The sequence below is a fragment of the Hippopotamus amphibius genome, chromosome 1, assembly GCF_030028045.1.
Source record: "Hippopotamus amphibius kiboko isolate mHipAmp2 chromosome 1, mHipAmp2.hap2, whole genome shotgun sequence".
NCBI classification, from domain to species: Eukaryota; Metazoa; Chordata; class Mammalia; order Artiodactyla; family Hippopotamidae; genus Hippopotamus; species Hippopotamus amphibius.
In genome coordinates this window covers 200342964-200369226 of record NC_080186.1, presented here as the reverse complement: position 1 = coordinate 200369226, position 26263 = coordinate 200342964, and the positions used below count along the sequence as shown (strand labels likewise).

Here is a 26263-nt window from a genome sequence, read left to right as displayed (position 1 = left end):
CTAACAGACATAAAAATCCTCACTGTTATTGTGTGAATGGCGCCCCCTAGAGTTGTGTAGTGCACAACAGCACACAGCAGTTCTGTCTTCGCTGACCCTAAACACGAACCAACCCCCTCAGTGACCACCATCTCCAGATTATTCCTTTATGCCTATATTTAAAGTAATATCAGAATATAATGTCATTTTTAAGTGTTTAAGGTAGAAATTGAACATAATTGGCTTGTTTTAGGCTATACTCTTGGTAGCCCTGGATTAGGAGGGCTCTTTGAAGAGCATTGACTTCCAGGAAGGATTTTCATACACATATTCGGCAGGTGGGAATTCAACAGTACATATATTTTACATGCACTGTTCTATTAAAAGCCAATTAGCCATTTAGAGAACAAACAAGTTAGACTCTCATTTCATGGGGGCCCATTTTTCTAACCAAATCCTATGGATTAGAAGCTGAAGTTAAGAAGAGAAAGAATCATAAGACGTTGTTTAGCAAGGTCAAATCCAGTTTTCCTTTCTCACACAGACTTTATCCGTTTCTTGGATAATTGCCACCTTGTGAAATAATCACTAATAATAGCTACCTTTTAGTGGATCCCCAGCCTGGCACTCAGCTGAGTACTTTAAGTGTATCATTGCATTGAATCCTCTCAGCTACCTGATGAGATCGATATTATTAGCTTCTGTACAGATGAGAAAACTGAGGCTTGGAGAAGGGAGGTAATTTTGCCCAAAGTAAACAGCAAGTAGGTTGAGGAGTCAGGGTTCTAACCAACTCCCTTAGTGCCCACAGCCACCTGCTCTCAGTCACTGGTGTGTCGGTCTCACTTGGTACTCTACAAAACGATGATTAGAGTGGTGTTGTGAACATTTTAGACTGCTTGCAGACCATGAAATATTATACCTCGAAGTTTTAAGGACTCAGCTTAGCACTAGAAGACACACCACTGAAGCCAAACATCATGCGTCCTTTTACCTGTGGGATCCAAAGTTGTCATTCAGCATCCTGAACATCCTGCATGTCCTCGGAGCAAAGGCAAACTCAGCACCAGCATCTGAAAAGTAACTCAGCCAATAACATTATTTCTGTATATGAGGGCCAAATGGTATTAGCAAGATAAGTAAGTTCTAATTTTAAAACTCAGGAAAATATTTCAGAGCTAAAACAATCCACACCTTTTTGAAACAAGCCAAATAACTGAACAAAATTTTGTCTACAAAGCCCAAGTTCACCCACCCACCTGTCATTGCTACATTCTTTGTGATGCTCCCCCTAGTGGCCTAGAAGAGTTAGCTGCCTTAACTAGCATACTTGGAGGAAGATCCCACAGTATAGCAGCGTCTCATTTTCTTTGTTTTATTTGATGGAAACTGGTCTCTTCTCAAACTGTGCAGGTGAAATCAGGGGAAGGGTGTGAAATATCAGTTTAAAAATAACCACTTGCCATCTGTTGAGACAAAGGTAGTGAAGGACCTAGTGATTTTTACAATAATGAGCATTAAGGAAAACACTTGAAGCTCCTAAATCCAGCGACTCGACAACTTAAAGTGTGAGAACCAACCCCGCTGACATCATAGATCCTTCCTGCAGTCACAATGCTGCTGGTCCGCCCCTGAAAGATTCCCCAGAAACATGACGACTTTAGTCAAGATGCGATAGAGATTCCTTAGTACTTTGGCTTTCTGAGAGAGAAAATAAAAAAACTTCTGTTCCCTTTGCAAAAAAACATCCAATCAACAAAAAACAAAGTCAGGAAATCAAGCACCATGAGTTCAGGTATTTATCTCATGGATTACTCAGGGACTCTAAGTTTCTTGTACTCGGCTATGTTACTTATATTTCCTATTACATACAAACAAGGTAAAAAATCCCAAAGAAGATCCTCAGATGGCTTGAGCACAATATGATGAGGAATCATTTCCTATTATTTTAGAACAGTTTGATCTAAATGAGTGCATCTTAACAGTTTCCTGACTGTCTCACGGCAGTACCTGAGGTGCTAAGCTATTCTGCAGGTGTGATGAGGACCTGGGGGAGAATTGGGGTGGGGAGGAGGGAAGGGAAGAAGTGTAAAATAAATTGGAAGCCTCCCTTTAAATTTTCACTGTATGTACAGAAACTGCTCTCAATTTAAAAAAATAAATAAAAGATCACCACCACTGCAAAACTTCACTTGCCATAGTTCCTGATCTGATTCAGCATTCTGGTTGCCTAGATACGGATGTAAACAAAAGTGCCTCCCCGATTGCCACGGCTGAGGAACAGTTGATGAACCTGATGGCCCCCTTCCTGGCTCAGCCAGTGACCAAGAAAAGAAAGCAAGTACTTTTAGATATTCATATTCAAAATAGAATGTTTTGCTCAGCTTCTGTAAAGCTTAATGTTGCTTAGAAAGATATAAGCGGTCCTGGAAGAGTTGCTTTTCTTTTCACTTTCCTACATTTCTTGTTTGTTCTGCTTTGAAAAAGTGACTGATGCCAGCACAAGCTGCAAAGAAAACTGATCTCATTTTGTCAATACACCCACTGGACTGACTTTTAATACGTGCAGCTAAAAATTAACAAAAATTTGATAATTATTTATTCTTATGAAGCTTTAAAAGAAGCTCTGATAAACTCAAATTGTAGATGTTATCTCTAACATGAAAAAGAGAATAGCTAAATAGAATTTTTATTGGTGTGTGCTTGTCATATCTTCCCCATTAATTAAAAAGAACATTCAAAGAAGCAGTGCTTTTAGACTTTACTTTGTGATTCACAAACACCGGACCAGCAATGCAGCCTCTTGTGATGGGAAGAGGACTGGAAAGCTAGCACAATATCAACCACTGATTTTTGGTATCTATTGGCTGTACCACATATTGGCTGCGTGACGTGGACAATTACTTAACCTCTCTGTTTCCTCTTCTGTGAAATGAGCTAGTTAGGCCTGCCATATAAAGATGTGGAGTCTGAATGAGTCGCTACGGTAGAGGACAGAGCAGGTAGGAAGGACTCGGTTTGATTACCAACAACATGATCATGAGCAAGTTCTGTGCTGCTCTGATCCTCAGATTTCTCACCTATAAAAAAATGATCTTAAAATCTTTCCATAATAAAGAAGAATTTCAGTTCCTTAAGGTAACTATTGTTATCCATAAGTTAAAGGTAATGATTCCCACTTCACAGAGCTGTTTCAAGAATAAAATCACATCATATATGTGAAAGTATTTTATCGTCCATTAAGCCATAAAGCATTATTATGAAACGGATGAAAACTAATACGTGTAAAATGTCCCATAATAATCACAAAGTTGTTTGTGAGACAATTTTGATATAATTATGTTTGGTCTGTAGGGAGAAGAATGGAATAGCTGACTCCTACCTTCAATTAGCAAAAGTATAAAAATTTAGCCTTAGATACACAAAAAATTGAACAAAGAGGAAATAAATATGCCACAGTGTTAACAGTTTTTGCTCTAGATAGTAGAATTATGTAAAAAAGAGAATTTTTTTCTGTATCTTTTACTTTTTTAATCTTTCCAAATTTCCCTCAATTATCAGTTTAACATTTCTTACTTTAAAAGTATGAGTTGTAAGTGTGCTTTTACAAGGATGCTATTTATAGTCTTCCAAACAAGACTTTTAAATGAATAAAATTAAGATAGATATATATCCAATTGCTTCACTTCAGAAGGAGAAAGGAAGACCGTCACCCAGTAATTTAGTGTCCTTGGACACAATATTCATCACACTCTTTCATTCCACAAGCACTCACAAAGAACTACTAGGTGACGAACATACAAGGCCAGGGATCGACCCACAATCTCCCATAGGCCAGCAGATAGCAGAGGAGAAGAGAGAAGGAAAGAGCTGGCATTAAGTAGGTGAGGCGCCCAGGGCACAGTACTGTTCCAGCCGGAATCCAGAGTGAAAACATGAACCAGGGCAGAAGACCAATCCTGTTCTCTAGGGAGTCAGAATGGTTTCCATACCATGGGCACCCGGTGCCCAGTGTATTAGTAAATCCATTCGCTAGTCGAAGACCTGGCTTCAGAGCATCAGACCCATTGCAAACCACACCTGGCACTGGAGAAACAGGGGCTAAAGCACAATCACAGTGGCTCACTGGCTCCATCTGAGCAGCTCAATTTTTTTTCTGGTTCCCACCACCGAGTGGGCTGGTCAGAAGACCCTGACTTTTGTTGGATGTTCTTATATTAGCTTCCTTAGCTAATATTGTCTTATTAAAGATAAAAAACATATCTTACCTTTAAGTTTTATGGGAGGAGGCGGGTTTCCAATTAAGTTTCTTTGGCCCTAAATTAAGAAGTAAAATGTGGTCATTCCTAAGGCATTTGCAAAAAAAAAAATGATTTCTGTAGTGGATCTTAATATAGTGTGCTTACCTTCTAGTATGTAATAACATAAACCAAGAAAAAATATCCTAGAAACATATTTTCCTTGAATTTTTAACTGATGTGGAATACAGCTCATACTCTCCCTACTGAATCCAATTCAGTGAGAGGCTATAAAAATGAAGGTAAATCTGGGCACTCTTTTTTAAACTTAAAAAATAAAAGAACAAACATCTAGAAACAATAAATGCTGGAGAGGGTGTGGAGAAAAGGGAAACCTCCTGCACTGTTGGTGGGAATGTAAATTGGTACAGTCATGATACAAAACAGTATGGAGGTTCCTTAAAAAACTAAAAATAGAATTACCATATAACCCAGCAATCCCACCACTGAGCAGGTACCCTGAGAAAACCATAATCCAAAAAGACACATGCACCCCAATGTTCATTGCAGCACTATTTACAATAGCCAGACATGGAAGCAATCTAAATGCCCATCAACAGATGAATGGATAAAGAAGATGTGGCACACATATACAATGGAATATTACTCAGCCATAAAAAGGAATGAAATTGAGTCATTTGTAGTGAGGTGGATGGACCTAGAGTCTGTCATACAGAGCGAAGTAAGCCAGAAAGAGAAAAACAAATACCGTATGCTAATGCATATATATGGAATCTAAAAAAAATGGTACTGATGAACCCAGTGACAGGGCAAGAATAAAGATGCAGATGTAGAGAACAGACTTGAGGACACGGGGTGGGGGGGCAAAGGGGAAGCTGGGACGAAGTGAGAGAGTAGCATTGACATACATACTCTACCAAATGTAAAAATAGGTGGCTAGTGGGAAGTTGCTGCATAATGCAGAGAGATCAACTCGATGATTGGTGATGACTTAGAGAGGTGGGATAGGGAGAGTGCGAAGGTGCCGTGGAAGGGAGGGGGTATGGGATATATGTATAAATACAGCTGATTCCCTTTATTGTACAGCAGAAACTGGCACAACAGTGTAAAGCAATTTTACTCCAATAAAGAGCTTTAAAAAAAGAAAAGAAAAATAAAAGAACACTAGAGTTTAAAACATTTTGAGCATAAGCAAAATAGTGAATACACTTGGTAACCTCTTTCTTCCTATAAATGCTACAAAATTATGAACTTTCATACAAGTAGAACTTTCTAGTACTATTTTATTGAATTAGTTGTGTTCATGTGGCCAATTATGTTTAACACTAGAAGTTATGTAAATAACTGTGCTCTGTACTTTTATTTCTCATTGACTATAAGAATTTGACATCCAGATTTCTTAGAAAACAGAATTATTTGAATAGCCTAGTTTTCTCGGTTTTGGCTTTGTTTATGAAAATTAGCTGATTCCTCACAGAATTCACCGTTTCAGGAATAATTCGCTCTCCTAGGACATCTTTAGTTACTCAGCCAATAATCATTTGCTATTTCATTAAAAAATTATCTAAGAATAATCTACGGATTTGACTTTTCCAGAAAGTTTTTCCGGACTATGATACCAAATCTATGAAATGTGACTCTCTAGCAGATGCAACTCTCTTCCCAGAACTTGATTTTGGTTTTATTCTCTAGCAGTACAAATGGAGCATGTGCAAGATGAATTGGGCTGGTGATCTACCATCTATAGCATACATTTTGCTTTTAATTAAAACATTATAAGATGGATAAGATTTCCCTGTAAAGTAGCTAATGATACATTTTTAACCCGTGACCTTTGTTTTAGGTAAGATTATCTCCAGCCAAAATGTCAACCAAGAATTCTACAGATCTAGTTGAATATGTTGACAAGTAAGTCTGTGAATTACAACAGTTTTAACTATTTACTATATTCGATAATTATGTTAGAAATTCAAGTGCCTGAATGAGATCTTTGAGTTCCTCTAAACTAACTCTCTGCTTTCAGAAGGACTGCATCAAACCATCTCAGGAAGACGAACCTCTTTATCTTATTCCTCTCTGACTGACAGAACAAGCCAATTTTACTGCCTCCTCTTTAAATAACCTCCGTAGGTTCCTATAGATTTATGAATAAAATAACACAACATAGGCAATGAATGACATACGACAAGATCAGATATAGTTAACTGTGACTTTCAAAATAAACCAAATAAATGTGCTAACATTTCACGATAAAAACTCAGGAAATTTTGAAATAAATTAATCATCAGGACGTTTTTGCTTCAGCTATTTACAGTGCCACACCTGGAGCTTATCCAGGGAAGGTCTACAAATAGGGACAACTGTGGGGACTTGGAAATATAGCACACAATTGATACATGCACAAAAAGATCCTAGAATTCCAGTTTGTAAAGGCGGGATCACAGGGCAAGGCATATTAGTTTGAGTTTCTATTTGACTATGTCAGAGGGGGATTTGGTCTAACGTGCACATTAACATTTTCAGGGCATTGGGATTTAGTCTCAGGCCTTCCAGTAATTTCCTGCATGACTTCACTCATGACTTCCCATATGTCACTGGGCTTGCTCTCTCATTTACCAAATGAAGAGGCTGAACTGGAAACTCTCTAAGACCCACTCACTGTACCTTTAAAATAATTCTGATCTTAAAATATACATCATGACCACAGGGAGGAAAAAAATGACCGAACAAATGAAATTATTCAACATGAAAAGAAAAATCTAAATACTGGATTTTCATTTTTTAATTACTTTTAACAATGAAGATGATAACATTTTAAAAATCACTAATATTACAGTAGGTTCACAATGAAGAATTTCCCTGTTTCTTAGCCAACTGAATTTAATACATTCCAAATAGTTCAACCATAGTATTTCAGCCCCTCTTTTCTTGCTAACCATAATTTGTATTTGCTTATGTGACAAGGAGAGTATAATTTAGAGAAAATGGAACCAAACAAGGGGAAAGGTATTTTTAATGTTTAAAAATAAGACATTTGGATAGATGGCATTGTTTCTTAGTTAAGGACAACGAATATGGTATGCACAAAGATAATTATTGTAAATGGATCTATTAGCGAACCTTGACATCCAAGGAGAACATGAAGACCTGTTCCCACCTGACTCTCCACATGACAGAGGATAGAAATCATTCTTCTGATCTGTCAGATTCCAATAGGAACCCAAGTGGATTTCTTTAGCCCAGGCTGGTGACCTACCTCATAGGACATGAGAGAAAATTCCTGGAAGATGGCAACAAACAAAACTAAATCCAAGGGAAAAGTTTGCCACTCCTTGGATTTCAGAGAAACTAAAAGTAAGACAAAGGGAAAGAAGTATTCTATAATTCAAAGCAAAAGCATAATGGCCCCAACATTCATTTCTGCCTTGATCTCCCCCACGTTCCTTCTCTCTCTAAGTCACATATCTAAAAACTTTCTATGTACCACTTAAGATGGCTGGTTTTCTTTTGGTCTCTCTCCTCCCATCTTCCAGAGCAGGCTGCAAACTCCCTCAAGGCAGGAACTCTCTGGCCTTAATGCCTTTTGATACCCCTACAGTAGCCTATCATGATGCATTGAATATCAATTCCTAGGGAACTGTAGTTGATAGATTTAATGGAGGATAATAGTGGAGCAATTGAATCTTTAGGGCTCTGCTTAGAGCAGCAGACTCCTGGGTAGCTGATTAACTGGAAAAGCAAAATAGCATTTGGGCATTTCAGTCATCAGTGCAGATACTTTGAACTGACATAACAAATCCAACAGAAGAAACATACAAGACAATAATTTTTAAAATAACTTCTTCCTTCAACTCAGTATGCATTGAATGGCAACAAATGTATTGATATGCAAGCAGAGTGCTCACACAAGTAAAAGTCATTATCGACTCACTAAACAGCCTGAATATATGTTACATATTCTAAGAGGTTCTGCCTTATAAATCTATGTGAGCATATTTATAGGTAATACTAAAAACAAATAATAAAAACAACTGAAAAAGAGTAAAAATCCAGCAACAAAAGAGATAATGCCTATTCTATGAACGAGGTTTGGCACATTAAAAAGACAGGCAGACTGAGTGTGTACAGGGCCCTTCTCAGCCTCAGGCAGTTAGAGCAACACCCACACACTATTAGCACTTGCTAAATGTTAGGTCGTATTAATAATCCACTCAGCAGGGGGAGGCGGCATGCTTGCAATCATTTCTAGGACAATTATGGTGACATTGTATTAAAGGCAATGAATAATTCTGATTTCCACATGTGTTTATAGATTCACAATGAACAGACATCCACCGATTTCATGACAGTGCAGTCAATGCTCACTTAAGCTCAATTCAGCAGAAAAGCACCAGAACCTTTTTCTTTTTCTTCTTTTTCTCCTTTTTCTTACGCTGGTAGAAGGAGCACTGCATGGAGGCCAGGCACCTAGGTGTACTCTTGAATCTGCCTGTGATCAGCTCTGTGACCTTGAGAAACCTAAAATGCCTTCTCTTCTCCAGGCAGTCTCTGCCTCTTCTATAAAGTAGGGTGGGGTTTTCAGTGCCTGAGTCCCAAGGGCTATCTCTGTCAAGGTGAGACCCAGAATTCAGTTCCAGAATGCAGATCAGAGCCACCACTACTTTCTATTTCTCAACTCTGCCCACAATTTACACTCATAAACTCTCTTTTATGTAATAAAGTAAGTGGTTAAGGTTTAAGAATATACATTATTCCCCTATAGGATTTCATCTGGAATAGAAAACAAATACTGCCCATAAATTACTTTTTATTTTTCTTTAATTGACTCTCCTGGAAAAAAAAAAAAAGTTTCTCACCACCAAATCAAATAATTTCTAAGGTCTCTTCCATCCCTTGGGCTCTTTGGTCTTCAAAAACTGGTTATAACCATTTATTCATTTAACAAATATTCATTGACCCCCTACGACATGCCAGGCACTATGCTAGGCACTTGGAGAGTCTTCAGTGAACAAAACAAAGCTCCTGCTCTCATGGAGCTTTTGTGCTAGCAAGAGCAAGAGGGACACGTGGTTAGGTAGTCTGGCCAGGGTAGGGCGCATGGAGAAGTTAGTATCTGAACAAAACCCAGGAGATGAGTGAGTGGGCCACATGGACATATAGAGGAAAGCTACGTCGCTAAGGCAGGAAGCCTCCTGTGGTGTGGCAGAAACAGCATGGGGGCAAAGAGGGCTGGAATAAAAAAGGAGGGGAGGGTGGGGGGGGAGTCGAGGGAGGGAGGGAATACAGGGATATGTGTATAAAAACAGATGATGGAACTTGGTGTACCCCCCCAAAAAAATAATTTAAAAAAAATTTAAAAAAATAATAAAAAATAATAATAAAAAAAAAAAAAGGAGGGCAGTATAAACCTGAGCTGTCATGCTATCTGGGCCAAGAAGATGAAATTATTTTGTCCTGAGGAGTTGTCTAGGTTGGGCTATAGCCAATATACATCTCAGGAATTCTCTCAGGAGTACCTTTTGGGAAGATGGGGGTCTGGCTGACAGCCAAAGGATGGTATTTAAAATTTGGGTACATAAAACTATCAGTGAGTCAAATGAGCAAAATAATAAATGATTAATGATCTCCACTTGTAAGCAGAATAGGGCATTCAGGGTCTGGAAAATATTCATTTTCAAGGTTTTTTCTTAGTACCATGGCAGACATTTTATTACACCGTGATGCCTTGCTTTTGTTGCTACATGATGAGGACAGATATTTCACATTAGGGTACATGAGAAAGGAAGACAAAACACTGTCGGCTGAGCTTTTTACGGGACAGGTCATGTGAGATTGGAGATCTCTCGGGTTTTATTTTGTGATATCATATCCATCTTTGAGGGCAACTAGCTCCCAGGTGAAAAAGCTCAAGACAGCCGGTGTAGCTTATGAAGAGAAAGATACGTGGGGCACTCTGGGTTCTTAGCAAGTTGTTTATTACTCGGCAGACCCCCTGCCACCCCGCACAGTTCTCTGGCCCCACTGACCATATTCAGTGTTAACATTTCCAGCTCTTACTCTGTGTTAATCATCTCATTTAACCCTCACAATAACCCTAAGAGGCAGATCGTGTCATTATTTTAAAGATGAAGTCACTGAGGTTCATAGAGGAGTCAAATCCTTGCCCAAGGTCACACGATGCAATGATAGACCAAGATTCTAACACAGAAATCTGAATCTGTTATTCCAAAGCCTATTTTCTTAACCCCTCCCTATCCACCCCACCCCCCACCAGCTATTTTCTCAATACACACACACACACACACACACACCCTGAGACACCTTGGGACTCTTGGGACATCTTCACCTCCAGCCCATCCCTTGCAGCATGGAAAATACGAATGCAACTATGCCTGATCTTCCTCCACAGGTGTCCCTCTGTGGGGTGTAGGCAGCCTGGGTTCACAGCATCTTAGCTGAGCCTGGGAGGCACGGCCCTCAGCCACAGTGCAGTCTTTTATTCTCTCTCTGGCATCATCTCACTGTATCCCACCCTCCCGGGGATGGGCAAGACTCTGGCTGTGGGTGGACACAGCTACAGGAATTGGGCATTACTCACAGCACCCCCATTTCAGTCAGGGCAGGCGCTGCCCGCATGAAGCTCAGTCCCTCCTACCCCAGGAGGGACTGAATTCTTACCACACCTGAGAGTTGCTCAAGTGTGAAACTATGCTGAGGTCGGGCCGAGGCTAGTCTCAGTTCTCTAGGACAGAGAGGGAGCCCCTCCAACCTGCAGGCCACAAAGAGGACCCTTAGGACTCCACAGAGAGATGTGAGCCAGGCAGAGGAAAGGTAACTGGGGTGAAAAATTACATAATGGTGGAAGCAAGTTTTATATACATATATGTGTATGTGTGTGTGTGTATATATATATGCAGAGGAATATATTTATATTTATACAGGTTATATATAACATTATATATAAACATATGTATCTTGAATATATATATATGCAGAGGAATATATATGTGTAAATATATATGCCAGTTTTATATATATATATATATATAAAACTATATATATAAATATATGTATCTTAAATATATATTTATATATATATGTGCAGAGGAATAAATATATCTTATCTCTCTGAGAAAAATTCATATATAACAGGGAGAACTACTAATTGGTCTAAACAAAGCTGCTGTGATGTAGGTAAAAGAGTCAAAGAGGCAGGTTAAAATGTTTCCCAGCTGGATTACTGATAATCTCCAAGCTTTGGTTTCCACCTACATTGAGAAAAATTTTACTTATGCCAAGGACTAGTTGTGGGGATGAAATGAAATAATGTTTTTGAAAGTGCTATGTTGACTATAGACATTTTGGAGAAATAAAACAGTATAATAATAAATTCCTTACATTTCTCTTGGGCTGGAAACTCCCCTCAAATAATTTACCACTTGTATTACTTTCCTAGGGCTGCCACAAGGCAGTACCACAAACTGGGTGGCTTGAAACAGCAGATGTTTATTGTCTCACACTTCTGGAGGTTAGACGTCTGAACTCCAGTTGTGTGCAGGTTGATTCCTTCTGAGGGCTCTGGGGAGAATCTCTCCCACTTCTCTCTCTTAGCTTCTGGTGACAGCCAGCAACCCCTGGTGTTCCTTGATTTGTCGATGCGTGGCTCCAGTCTCTGCCTCCATCTTCACATGGTCTTCTCCTCATGCCTCTGCCTCCACATGGCCATCTTCTTAGAAAGACATCAGTCATGCTGGATTAGGGGCCCACCAACCCCAGTGTGACCTCAGTAGGTACGACTAATCACATCGTCTATGACCTTTAAGGTCACATTCTACAGTACTAGGGGTTAGGACTTCAACGTATCTTTTTGTGGGGACGCAGTTCAGCCCATAACGCCATCTAATCATTAGTAATAATTATAATAAGAACACACGTGTATGACCCTTGTAGACATTACAAAGCAGTTTAGATACATTATGTAAATGGATAAACTTCAGCCAACTAGGTGGGGCAGGAGTCATCTCCATAGGACACATGAGGAGCTCTCTTTTAATATAAGGATATTAAGTGGCAGAGGCAGAACTTGAACCCCCAGTTTTCCAACTCCAAGTAGAGTGGTCTTTCCCCTGGAGACTCACATAAATAACACACAAACCCCAACATGAGCAAGGTAACATGGGTAAGTGTCTCAAGAGCACTACAAAACGCTGTAAGAACTCCAAACACCGTCAGAACAACTTGCTGCTGCCATTTACGTGTTTCACTGTGTAACCCAGAGGTCCACCAAGCCCCGTGCACCCGGGGACTCAGAAACACCTGCCAACCTGAATGCCTCCACCAGAAAGCCAATCACAACAGGTACACTACTGACTCTGTAATTTTATTGAAAATGTTACTGAACATGAAGTGTTTGCCTCATATGTTACATAACTTGTCTCCGGAAAAGATCCACAACCAGTCTTTCTCTCCCGTCTCTTCTTAGCTGCAAAAGAGACTATTTGGAGTCCTTTCCTTTCCTGGCGGCTCCACGCAGACCCCTTGCTGACCCAACCCCACTGGGCTGCTTTTTCCTGTTATGTGTTATTTAAAACTGGAATTGCCCCGCCTCACCCACCTACAGCATTCCTCCCTGGTAAAACTCAGCAAGGGAGGCTTTTGGAACCACCAAAACCACCTGCCAGGGTAACGGTTAGGAACAAGCGATGGAGAAACCATAGAAAATACATTTTCAACTCCATCACTCCACGCACACACTCACGGATTATTTTTGTGAGGCAGCAAACTATTTTCTGAAATGTCACTTTATTTCACTTTTTTTTTTTGCAGGACTCTACGCACTGAGAATGTAACTAGTCATAGAATAAATCTCACAGAAATGAAAATTCTCTCCCATTATACCCTCTCGTGTTCTAGAAAGGGGTTTAAATTTTCAAATTTTTCTCTTGAATACTACAAGTTGCCGAAATGATTATCAAAATCTCCTAAGTAAATTTAGTGCTCTACTCACAAGAACAGAACAGGCAGAGAAGTGAGAGTCACTATGTACCAATGCATCTGCCAGCAACAGCACAGCTGGTGTAAGTCACACGGAATTGCAGAGAAATAGAACTCAGAGTCTGTGGAAAATCTGTTCAGATTCAGTTGTCAGCTGCACGATCAATGATTTATGTAAAGTCCAAATATCCCTCTGAAAAAGCCCCCTAGGAATACTTCTTCCTGTGGTTAGTAACTCTATTTACACTGGTCTGGAATATTCACTTATATCTTTCCTTTCACAAATTTAGATATATAAGTCCCACTGATATGACAGACTAACACAGCAGTGAATTTTTTAAATTCATGGTAGCCACATCTTGCTGCTAGTGAAAAGCCTCAATTTTTAAGCTTTTGGATGATCTGCTATTTTGAACAACAGTATTACCAGGAATCTCTCTTAGAAGGCTGAGAATATTCATGTGTTGAATGTTATTCCAGTCATTGGTTTAGAAAAGTCATTTGGAAAACAATTTTCTCTTTCCTTATGGCAAAAAAAAAAAGGAAATATATATATAAGCTCTATTTTTATCTTGTAGCAATCATGCAAATAGAACTAAACAGAGCATCACTTGGTGCTTCATTAAGCATCATTAATAAACAATATTAATAATACTCCAATAGTAAATCTCAGGCATGAAAAGAAATTTCAAAAAGCAACACTTCCCACTTAAATATAAAACAACTTTTAAAAATAAATGTTAATAATTAAAAGAAAATAAGTAATTACAGTCCATTATATATATGCCACTTAATGTTCCATGGTTGCAGGCAAATATATCCACACAGCACTAGGTGCTGCCCTGCAAGTCTTCCTTGTATGTGCCAAAGAGCAACAACAGTGAGGCCAACTCTGAAGGCAGGACCACAGGCTGGCATCTGAGCAGAGATGGCAGCCCTGTTCCACTGGTCCCTGGCTTAGGTCTGTTGCCTCAGACGTTCTGGATACAACACTCTTTCTGGATACAATCCCCTTTCTGGATACAATCCTGATACCAGCCGACAGCACATGCAAAGAATGAGTGCACAGAGGACCCTCGTGAGCCTGGACTGCAGTGCAGTTGTAAGCTCTGGTCTCACTGTCCGCTACCACATGCTTCTACATGTGATCTCAGAACTTAACAGCCATACAGCAAAATGGCCCTGTCAACTCTGTCTAAAATGTATGTACTGAAATATTTGGTCGGTAAGCAGTGGGACCTGTATCCTACCCTCTGTCTACCTTGCCTTCCAACTTGCCAAGCTGCCTCTGAATATCTACATGATTTGAAAGCTCATAGTCCACATTTCACACTAAAGCATTTCATTATATATTCTTTAAGACTGCCTTTGTGCCTTTAAGACTGGTCATGATTCACATGACCAGTCTTAAACAAATCCGTGATGTTCAGTCTTTAGAATACATTAGATTCATCTAAGTGCTTATTTAAAATACATATTCTTGTTCTTCCCCTCACCCCCCTAAATTATGTTTAATAGGTCTATGGTAGTGCCAAGGAATCGGCATTTTATCAGCTTCCCTCCCTTCCTGACCACCATGATACTAATGCAAGTTTCTTTACAAGAAGCACCAAATCAGACTAAGTTCCTTGAGGAAACTTTATATATTGTACATGGACTAGAGTAGACATTTAGTAAATAATTACTGATATATTTCTATTTCAACTGACATTTTTATTGGTAAGTTACTAGATACAGATACAGTGCTTTCATCTACACATAAAAACTCTAACCAAAATGACTTAAATGTAAGGACATTGATTACTTCCCATTCAAAATCTAAAATGTGGTTAATTTGGAGGCTTAACAACATCATCAAGTACCCAAGTGCTTTCTGTCCTTCTTCCCAGCCATCCTCTTTCCCCTCATGATCACAAAGTGGCTTCAGCAGCCCCAGGTATCACACACACACATGACTACATCCAGCAAAGAAGAGGGAAGTTTCTTCTTGGGTATCTCTTCTTAAAGGCAAAGCAACCTTACCCAGAAGCCCCATAGCAGGTTTCCCCTTGCATCTCATTGGCCAGTATTGCTTCACATGCTCCTACCTAAACCAACTGCATCTCAACCCAGAAGAATGGGGTCACCATAATTAGCCTGTGAACCCCCTGCCCCGCACTGAAGGACACGGGGGACAGGGGGATGAACCAAATCAGGCAGAAGCAGGGGTGGCTATTAGGAAGGTAACCAACAGTGTCTGCCACACTGAGAACACCTAAGGGAAAACAAACTCTAAGGAATGCAGCATGATTTAAAAGGGTCTGCAGAGAACAGAAGAACAGAGATCAAATACTCTTTCACGGGCAAATCCAGGCTGCGGATTGTCTGGAGGCCCGAGAGAAGCACCAGCTCCAGCTCTGAAGGAAAACAGTAAATCTGAGTTAATCTGCAGTCCATCGCTAGGCTGTGTGTCCCCATCAGCAGGGCCTGATATCCTCATCCCTTCTGCCTGTGACTCATACATCCCATGCAGGGTAGCAGTGTCAGCATGTTAGGACTGCAGAGGAATGGATTTTATATATACGAGGCTCCGTCTGGTAATTTTCCAGAAGAACATTTTTGGGCCAAATGAGTGGTAGATGGAATCTGACTAATGAAACCCTTCGCTGAGCCATCTCTGTTCCTCAGATGTGCAGGTGATAGGAAAGATGAATCTCCCCCACGCTGAAGCTATTTTATACTGCTTGGAGAAAAGAAACTGTAAATCTTGAGTCTCTAACAAGTTGTAGCTTTGTGGAGCCACTTTTTCCCTCCAATTTTCTAACAACTGAGCCTTAAGGAAACAGCCCAGCTAGAGCAATCAGTCAGTCAAGAAATATTTATTGACCACGTACTGTGTGTCGGGCATTCTTCTCAGTGTTGGGGAAACTGTGGAGAAGTTTGAGAAAATGCCTGCCTGCAGGGGAACTTTCATGTTAGTGATGAGGGGCGTAAAATAAACACCAACAAGTAAATAAGATGATTTTAGGTAATGACGACTGTTCTGGAGACGATGAAATGGGGTATTATGAGAGAAAGTGACTGAGTTTCGTCTGAGGAAGGAATATTGAAGTTGATAGTTAAAGAATGGGAAGCAGGCAGCCATGAAGAGACTGCAGGGAAAAGCATTCTAAGCAGAAGGAACAGCAAGTACCAAGGCTCTGAGCTAGGACCTGCTTGGCATGTGTAAGGATCAGAGAGAAGGTCTGTGTGGCTGAATGAGAGTGAATGGAAGGAAGGGTGGGAGGAGACGAGGCTGGAAGGGAGAGCCAGGATTTTCTTTCCAGAGAATGGAGGAGACATCAGAAGGTTTTCAGTAGGCAAGTTCTACCTTCGCATTTTTAGAAAGATCACTCTAGCTGTTGTATGGAAGATGCACGCTTTGTTAGGAGGTAAAAGTAGAGGAGATAATGGTGGCCACCACCGAGAAAAGAAGAAAGAACTATGGAAAGAGAAGCTTTGAAGCCTGAGGACACTTCCGTGTGTCATTTCTGCTGCCACTCCATTAGGCCACATCAGTAGCATTAAGCAACGTGTGTCTTCTGCTTCTGCTTATTATCTCTTAGAATGACAGGAATATATGGGAGTAAAGGTTAACATTTGACTTTGGAGTCAGACAGACATGAGTTTTGAATTCTGACTCTTGCCATCTCCAAGTTGTGTGACTGCTCCTTCTTCTGTCTGGTAGATTTTCTCAGTCTTCTCTCCCAAATCATGAATTCATTCTTCAGCTATTTCTTCTGTCAGAGTTATCCCATTTTTATGTTTCTTTATTTCCACTATTATATTTTTCACGCCTAGTATTTCTCCTTGTTTACTTTATGTTTTCCAGTTGTTTTCATTTTGCTAATATCTTCCTATATCTTCACTTTTAATACCTTTATTAGCTTTAAAAAAATTGTGTATGTTTCAGTCATTCTCTTTTGTAGGAATCTATAATCCAGTAGATTGTTTATTTCTTGGCTAATTGGTTTTTTAAAAGACTGTGCTCCTCAAACGTCCTGATATTTTGGCTGGAGAGTTCATCTTTCCCTGAAGATTTCAGCCAGACACCGGGCACCAATGAAGTGTTGTCACCTCCAGTGAACTCAGGAGGTAGGTGTGGCTGAACACACCACAGGCAGCCACTCCACCATCCTACAGAATAACCTCCTGCCAGGTCTTCACATGTTGCTCCTCAGGAAGAAGCAACCGTCGAAGAGCAGTTGCTTTCCCACCCCTGGGACATGTGGATGTAGTGAGATTTCATAGTATTTGGAAAATGTTTTGGCTTTGTCTTTTTTTCAGAGCTACTCTAGGATCATCAATTATTATAACAAAAGAAGCTCTTAGCAAGATTTCTAGAGATCTGGAAACTTTTTTTGCCTTAATACTAAGAGTATTTTATTGGGGCATAATTAATATGTATCAAAATATACAAAGTATATATCTGGATGGATTTCGACAAATATAATCAGCTATGTAACAACCACCCAAAGCAACATATAAAACATTCTAGAAGCATTTTGATATTTCTGAGAAGCCAGTTATATGTCTGTGACAGTGTGGTGGTTTTTAAATGACCACAGATTCTCTGATATTCCATTTTTCAAGAAGAGGAGCCTAACCCCTCTCGCTTTGATTACAGGCACAACTGAGTGACTTCCTTCTAGGGAATGGACTAAAGCAAAAGTTATGTGGTATGACTTCAGAGCCTAGGTCACAAAAGTAAGCAAAGTAAATTACATAAAGAAAAAGACACAACAAAAGTAACTTGTTCTCCAAGAAGTTTATCTGTGAAGGGAAGGAGTAATTTGCTAATGCCAGTAGGAGCTATTGGGATTTTCATGTTTCGTTGCCCTGGTACTATGTAGCCCTGGTCTTTGTATTTTCCTTTTCTTTTTTGTGGGGGCGGTGGGTGGTGCATTGGGTCTTCGTTGCTGCACGGGCTTTCTCTAGTTGCGGCAAGCACGGGCTACCCTTTGTTGCAGTGCAAGGGCTTCACAGTGCGGTGGCTTCTCTTGTTGCAGAACGCAGGCTCTAGGTGCGCAGGCTTCAGTAGTTGTGGCACACGGGCTCAGTAGTTGTGGTGCAAGGGCGCAGTTGCCCCACAGCATGTGGGATCTTCCTGGACCAGGGAACGAACCCACGTTCCCTGCATTGGCAGGCAGATTCTTAATCACTGGATCACCAGGGAAGTCCCTGTATTTTCCTTTTTTACTTTTTGTTGAACTTCTGACTCTTCTATCTTTGCCTTTGATCTATTATTTCTTCCAGCAATTAGAAAGCAGTTCACTCCTCAGTATAGAATCATCAGGCATTAAACTTATGTGGATCCAACTTGGCTTGTTAGAATAGGAGATAAAATGTAGAACAATTCCTGCTTGGGAAACATGAAAAATACGTGATACAGGATCAAGGCATAAGTCAGACCTAGTTCTCAGATGAGACATAAACCAAGGTTCTAACCATGCAGGGTTTAAAGTCCTACCAGACTTCTTTCAGGGGAGAAAATACAGGAGTAGGCATGCACATGAAAGTTCTGGTTCTGGCTCCTCCAGTTCATCCTTGTAACACCCCTGATGTTGTTTCCTTTCCCGGACCAGGGGTCATTCTTTTCTTCCTGCCATTCCAAACACCCAGAGAAGTCAGCTAGAAGACAGACTGAACAACCAAGATCGCACCATAGCTTTCCTCCTTGAACAAGCCTTCCGCATCAAGGAGGACATCTCTGCCTGTCTTCAGGGGACCCATGGCTTTCGAAAGGAGGAGTCGCTTGCCAGGAAGCTTCTGGAAAACCACATCCAGACCATCACCAGCATCGTCAAAAAACTCAGCCAGAACATTGAGGTAGTTCTTTATCTCCCATATGTTGGCATCATTACTTGACAAAGATTTTCAAGCACCAGTGTCATTTTTCAACTAGAGAAATGAGTCATTATTATTTAAGTTCAAATGATTACAATTTAGTTGCTTCAGAGGGAAATGGTCAATATTTCAACCAGCTCATTTATGCCTAAAAGTAGAAGGAAATTCTACGTTCAGACAACGTGTGTTGAATGTCTCTTTGTGGAAGCAAAGAAAATTGTTTAATATTAAATGTCAGACATCGTGCTAAGGTGCTTATTTTAGTCTAAATCTCCAAGATTCTGTTAATGTAATCATTTCAGACAGAGGTTTTCATAAGGCAGTGGCAATGTTCATCCCACTCTGACCCCCACAATGTCTCTCAGCCCATCTCCCACCGCGCTCTCCTTTGCTCTGGCCACACAGGCCTCCCAGCCCTTCCTAGAACACTCCAAACATGCTCTGGCTGCAGGGCCTTTGCACTTGCTGTGCACTCTGGGTGGATCATGTTCCCCTAGATACTTCTATGAAGTATCCTTCATTCCCTTCAGGTCCCTGCTCAAAAATCACCATATCAGAGAGCATTTCCTTGACACACCATAAAATAGCCCCCCTCCCCACCCCAACAGTCACAGTCTCTCTTAAACCCTACATTATTTTCATTATAGCACTTATCACAAACTACCATGGTCTATATTTGTTTATTGTGTTTCCCCTTCTAAAATATAATCTCCGTGAGGGCAGAGATTTCATTTTGTTCACTGCTAAATCCCACACCAAACTGATGACAGCATATGAGAGGTAGTCAGTAATCGGTAAATATTTCCTGAACAGATAAATGAATCAATGAATGATGTTTAAAGTGTTAAAGGAAAAAATCGAGCTTCTGATCAAAAAAGAAAATACTTGGGTTAAGCCAAGACAAGTAGATTCTTACATCTGGGGTAGCAAATTTCAAGCAAAAGTTCCAGAGAATACCTTTTAAAGATCTAGCCCAAAATGTATGGAATTATGACAATTGACAGCAATGCCCTCACATAATAATGTCCTTTTCTCCTATCAGATACAATAGTGGATCAGATAAAAAACAAACAAAAACCATGAGATTGACCCAGCAATGACTTACTCATGGCTTTGTATTTAAGGCTAAGGATATTTGTTAATTTATTTTCTATCTGTAGACCCCATAATGCCATAGTGCATTTGAGGGAGTGTGGAAAGTTAAAAAATCTTGGTGAGCTTTTAAAAGACACTTTATTGGTATTTAGCATATAATGAACTGACAGCAGTGCCTAAAGAGTCAATGTTACTTCTCAAAGTGGCCAAAGGTGTATCCAGGCATAATGAACTGTCACAAAAGTGGCAAGAGACGCATGGCTCAGTGCCTTTGAGATGATGAGAAAATCAAGTATAACACCAACACTAAACTAAGATCCTAATTTAGGAGTCAAAACTTCTTGGTAATTGAAAAGAGAACAGCATAATCAGAAATATCAAATGCTTCTAGAATGTTCTATATTTTGATTTCAGTGATTGTTACATATTTGATTATATTCATCAAAATCCATCCAGAGATATACTTTGATTTATACATTTTAATACATATTAATTATACCCCAATAAAATACTCTTAGCATTGAGGGGAAAAAGTTTCCAGATATCTAGAAATCTTTCTAAGAGCTTCTTTTCCTATAATAATTATCTTAGATTCCTTCTGAAAAAAGACAAAGCCAAAACATTTTCCACATACTATAAAAATCCTGAAATAGTCACAATCCTGTTAAGGGTTGGCATATACAGGGAAAAATGACAAGGACTGGTCTGACTGTACAGAAAACTGAATTAAGAACTATTTAAAGTCTGTAAGTGTGAAGTTAAAACATTATGAAGAAGAAACTATTAAACTACCATTACTAAATAACTAAGACTATAAAGTAATAAGCATTTATACAGAAATGGATGCTATTCAAGTATTTTTTTAAAAAAACCTAAACTCTAATCAGATCAGCTCATTTGTAAATTAACCAGCAAGATAGATCCAAGTGTGAGCAGAAGCTTGACTTGGGTTTTTAAATGAAAAAAAAATTGTTTAATCAACCATAATTGTAGCAGTTTTAAATCAACAAATTTTTTTAAGCTGACAGCTAATTAAAGTTTGAAAATTAATTTATTTTTAATTCAGGAAAAGAGAATTTCATGTACAACATTGCTTTATTGTTTTTTTCCCCAACTTATAAAAGCAATACTTGTACATTGTAATTATTTGGAAGTTTAGGAAACAAGTTTAAAATCTAGGAAAAATTTCTCACAATTTCACCACCAAATGGCAATCTCTACAAATACCCAGATGCATCTCCCTCTGGTCTTTCCAGGCATTCCCTTTAGGAAGTGGAGACTACGTGTGTAAGCACAATTTTTAATATAAAATTGTATCATAAACTCTTTTGTATATCATTAAAAGCTTTTTGCATGCTGCATACATCATGGTTTGCTTAATTATTCTAATATTGAAATATCTTTGTGCATAAATGTGTCTACGTTTGGATTATTACTATTGTGTATGTTCTTGGAAGTGAAATTACCAGAGTAAGAATACTGTAAAAGCTCTTTACACATATTGCCAAATTGGTTTCCAGAAAGTTTTTATCTATTTACACTTCCATTAGCCTTATATGAGAATGCTTTTTTCACTGTGCCTATGCCAGCATTGAGATTTAATGTTTTAATAATTGCTATTTTGATGGGATAGAAATGAGTTCTCTCTCTTTTTTTCACTTTCTAAAAGTGACTGTAACAATTTTCTCTGTCAATAATCTGTTAATGTCTTTTGCCAGTTTATTTTTGGGGGATTTAGTACTTTTTAATTTTTATTTATGAGTTTTTTTATTAAGAATAATAAGCAGTGATGCTTTGGTAAATGTTTAACAATCAGCAATCAGTTTTTTGGAGGGGATAAAATACCTGGTTCATAGTATTTGCCTATTTCCATGATGTAAATACTCTCACTATGATTGATTTTAAAAACAAACTGATCTTACATTTAGGTCTTTAATCCATTTTGAGTTTCTTCTTGTGTATGGTGTTAGGAAGTGTTCTAATTTCATTCTTTTACATGTAGCCTTCCAATTTTCCCAGCACCACTTATTGAAGAGGCTGTTTTCTTTCCATTGTACATTCGTGCCTCCTTTGTCAAAGATAAGCTGCCCATATGTGTTTGGGCTTACCTCTGAGTTCTCTATTCTATTCCATTGATCTTCCTTTCTGTTTTTGTGCCAGTACCATACTGTCTTGATCACTATGGCCTTGTAGTATAGTTTGAAGTCAGGAAGCCTGATTCCACCAACTCCATTTTTCCTTCTCAAGATTGCTTTGGCTATTCAGGGTCTTTTGCGTTTCCATACAAATCGTAAGATTTCTTGCTCTAGTTCTGTGAAAAATGCCATTGGTAATTTGATCGGGATTGCATTGAATCTGTAAATTGCTTTGGGTAGTACAGTCATTTTCACGATGTTGATTCTTCCAATCCAGGAACAAGGTATGTCCCTCCATCTGTTTGTATCGTCTTTGATTTCTTTCAACAATGTCTTAAAGTTTTCTGCATACAGATCTTTTGCCTCCTTAGGCAGGTTTATTCCTAGGTATTTTATTCTTTTTATTGCAGTGGTAAATGGGAGAGTTTCCTTAATTTCTCTTTCTGCTCTTCCGTTGTTAGTGTATAGGAATGCAAGAGATTTCTGTGCATTAATTTTGTATCCTGCTACTTTACTAAACATAGGCAGAACACTCTATGACATACATCAAAGAAAGATCCTTTTTGACCCACCTCCTAGAATTATGGAAATAAAATCAAGAATAAACAAATGGGACCTCATGAAACTTAAAAGCTTTTGCACAGTGAAAGAAACCATAAACAAGACAAGAAGGCAATCCTCAGAATGGGAAAAAATAGTTGCCAACGAAACAACGGACAAAGGATTAACCTCCAAAATATACAAGTAGCTCATGAAGCTTAATACCAAAAAAGCAAATAACCCAATCCACAAATGGGCAGAAGACCTAAATAGGCATTTCTCCAAAGAAGACATACAGATGGCCAACAAACACATGAAAAGATGCTCAACATCACTCATCATCAGAGAAATGCAAGTCAAAGCCACCATGAGGTATCACCTCACACCAGTCAGAATGGCCATCATCACAAAATCTGAAAATAACAAATGTTGGAGAGGGTGTGGAGAAAAGGGACCTCTCCTGCACTGTTGGTGGGAATGTAAGTTGGTACAGCCACTATGGAAAACAATTTGGAGGTTCCTTAAAAAACTACAAATAGAACTACCATATGACCCAGTAATCCCACTCCTGGGCATATACCCAAAGAAAACCATAATCCCAAAAGAAATTTGTACCATAATGTTTATTGCAGCACTATTTACAATAGCCAGGACATGGAAGCAACCTAAATGCCCATCAACAGATGAATGGATAAAGAAGATGTGGCATATATATACAATGGAATATTACTCAGCTATAAAAAGGGATGAGATGGAGCTATATGTAATGAGGTGGATAGAACTACAGTCTGTCATACAGAGTGAAGTAAGTCAGAAAGAGAAAGACAAATATTGTATGCTAACTCATATATACGGAATCTAAAAATGGTACTGATGAACTCAGTGACAAGAACAAGGATGCAGATACAGAGAATGGACTGGGGAACTCGAGGTTTGGGAGGGGGCGGGGGGTGAAGGGGAAGCTGAGACGAAGCGAGAGAGTAGCACAGACATATATATACTACCAACTGTAAAATAGATAGTCAGTGGGAAGTTGTTGTATAACAAAGGGAGTTCAACTCGAGGATGGATGATGCCTTAGAGGACTGGGACGGGGAGGGTGGGGGGGAGTCAAGGGAGGTGGGGATATATGTATAAATACAGATGATTGAACTTGATGTACCTCAAAAAATAAATAAATAAATAAATAAGGAAAAAAAAAAAAAAACAACTGATGTTGGGACTTTCCTGGTGGTCCAGTGGCTAAGACTCTGCACTCCCAATGCAGGGGGCCTGGGTTTGATCCCTGGTCAGGGAATTAGATCCCATGTGCCTCAGCTAAGAGTTTGCATGCTGTGACTAAAGATTCCACATGTCCCAACTAAAGATACTGCATGCCACAACTAAAAGATCCCACATGCTACAACAAAGCTCTCTCATGCAGCTATGAAGACCTGGTGTAGCCAAATAAATAAATAAATATTAAAAACAAAATAAAAACCAACTGATGTTACTAAACACAAAGATGGGAAGATATATATACACAATCGGCTCTCAAAAACAGGTGTATATTGATTGCAACACACCGTTGAAACTCTTGGCAGTAACATTTGTTACAAATGTTTTTCCAGCTTGTTGTTTATATCTTAATTATATTTATAATGTTTTTTTACAAGTTTTATATAAAGTTAAATGTTCCAATATTTTGCTTTGTGATTTCCCTCACTACTTTTAAGAATAGAAATTTCCTTCAGAAATTTCAGAGATGAAATAATCTCCTCTATTATCTGTTAGTTTTATGGCTTAACTTTTTAAATATTTTAAATCTATTTTTTTCCTAAAATCTATACTCATGTATGATGTGAGGTAAGAATCTAAACTGATTGTTTTCTGAACAAGTAACCAAAAATATCAACAGCATTTGTGAAATTCCTTCCCCATTGATTTTAAGTCTCATATATAGCATATCTTTCTTACATCTACCAAGATCTTCATTAAATTACAATGATCAATTTAGCTATACACAGCTATTTAGCTACACTCATTTACTTATCCTTGTTTTTACAAAATGTTTTACTATTTAATAGGGCAAGTTCCCTTTTATCACTATTCTTTACCAAAACAAAGCAAAACAACACCTACTGTTATGGTCTGAGTGCTAGTATCCCCATTTAATTTGTATGTGAAATCCTAATGCCCTATGTGATGGTATTAGGAGAGCTTTTGGGAGGCACTTGGGTCATGAGAATGGAGTCCTCATGAATGGGATTAGTGCCCTCATAAAAGAGATCTCACAGAGCTCTCTGGCCCGTTCCACTGTGTGAAGATGCAACAAGAGATCAATAGTCTGCAGCCCAGAAGAGGGCTCTCCCCAGAACCCAACCACGTGGGCACCCTGATCTTGGACTTTCAACCTCCAGAACTATGAGAAATAAATCTCTGTTGTTTATAAGCTGCTCAGTCTGTGGTATTTTGTCATAGTGGCCTGAATGAACTAAAACACCTAAGGCACACAAAACCAAGCAAGCAAGCCAAAAACACAAACAGAAAAAATTCTAGCTAGTGTTCTTGACACTTTTATGTCTTCAGTTAAAGCTATATTTGCTCTTGGGTCATCTCACTCTGCCAGTGTACAAATGGGCAAGATTCTGTACATAGTCTTTGAAATTTCTATAATTCTTTTCCTATAAAAATCACTCTTTTCCTCCAAAAATTCATAATCATAAATTTAACATGGTTCAGGCCTTGCTAAAATATAGCAATTAACCTTTAGTGTTTCCCCACGTCCCAAAGTTGTTTGTTTTCCCATCCTCTCAACATTTTTCATAGTAAACAAAAATTATTTTTTATATGTCTTTACTTTTTCATTTGTTTAAATGTCAAGCAAGTATAAATTTTTTCTATGGACAAGCAAAATTTTTTAATTTTTATGTATGAGTGCCAAATATTAAAACCCACTGTTTCAGGGGCCATCAACCCCATGGTATAGGATGGTCAGCTTCACTTCAGAACACCAGGACCTAATGAAGACATGACGAAGGGTACCTGGGGCAAAATCTGAACACACTCAAGCCATAAATCTCTCACATTCTCTAAAAAACCTAGAACAATAAACCTTTTTCACTCCATGTATGTGAAACAGTATGATTCAGATTTGCTTGTGTTAGTTGTATTAGCTTCATTGCGGTTCTGATTTGACCTATAAAGGGCCTTGCCTGACGGCATATGAAAGGTCCCTTTTTCTAAACTTTACCACCAATTATGGAAGAGGTTTTCGTGAAACGCCTTTATGTCGATGATGGTCATAATGGCACAGTAAATATGTTTTGTTTGGCCCATATGGTGTTTATAAAAGAATTTGAATAAGATGTCAATATTTTTAAATTGAGAAATTTAACATAAAATCTGGATTTCCAG

At 38.9% G+C, this 26263-nt stretch overlaps 1 protein-coding gene across 1 annotated transcript in view; it reads left to right on the top strand.

Moving 5' to 3' along the window:
* Window positions 1-1725: 1725 nt before the first annotated feature.
* The window catches only part of FAM81B (family with sequence similarity 81 member B), a 53050-nt gene continuing 28512 nt past the window's right edge, over window positions 1726-26263 (top strand). The window contains 5 exon segments of the mRNA XM_057703113.1: window positions 1726-1774; window positions 2214-2261; window positions 2264-2316; window positions 6082-6146; window positions 18836-19079. Of these exon segments, the coding sequence (XP_057559096.1) occupies window positions 1765-1774; window positions 2214-2261; window positions 2264-2316; window positions 6082-6146; window positions 18836-19079 (420 nt within the window). The 5' untranslated portion in view covers window positions 1726-1764.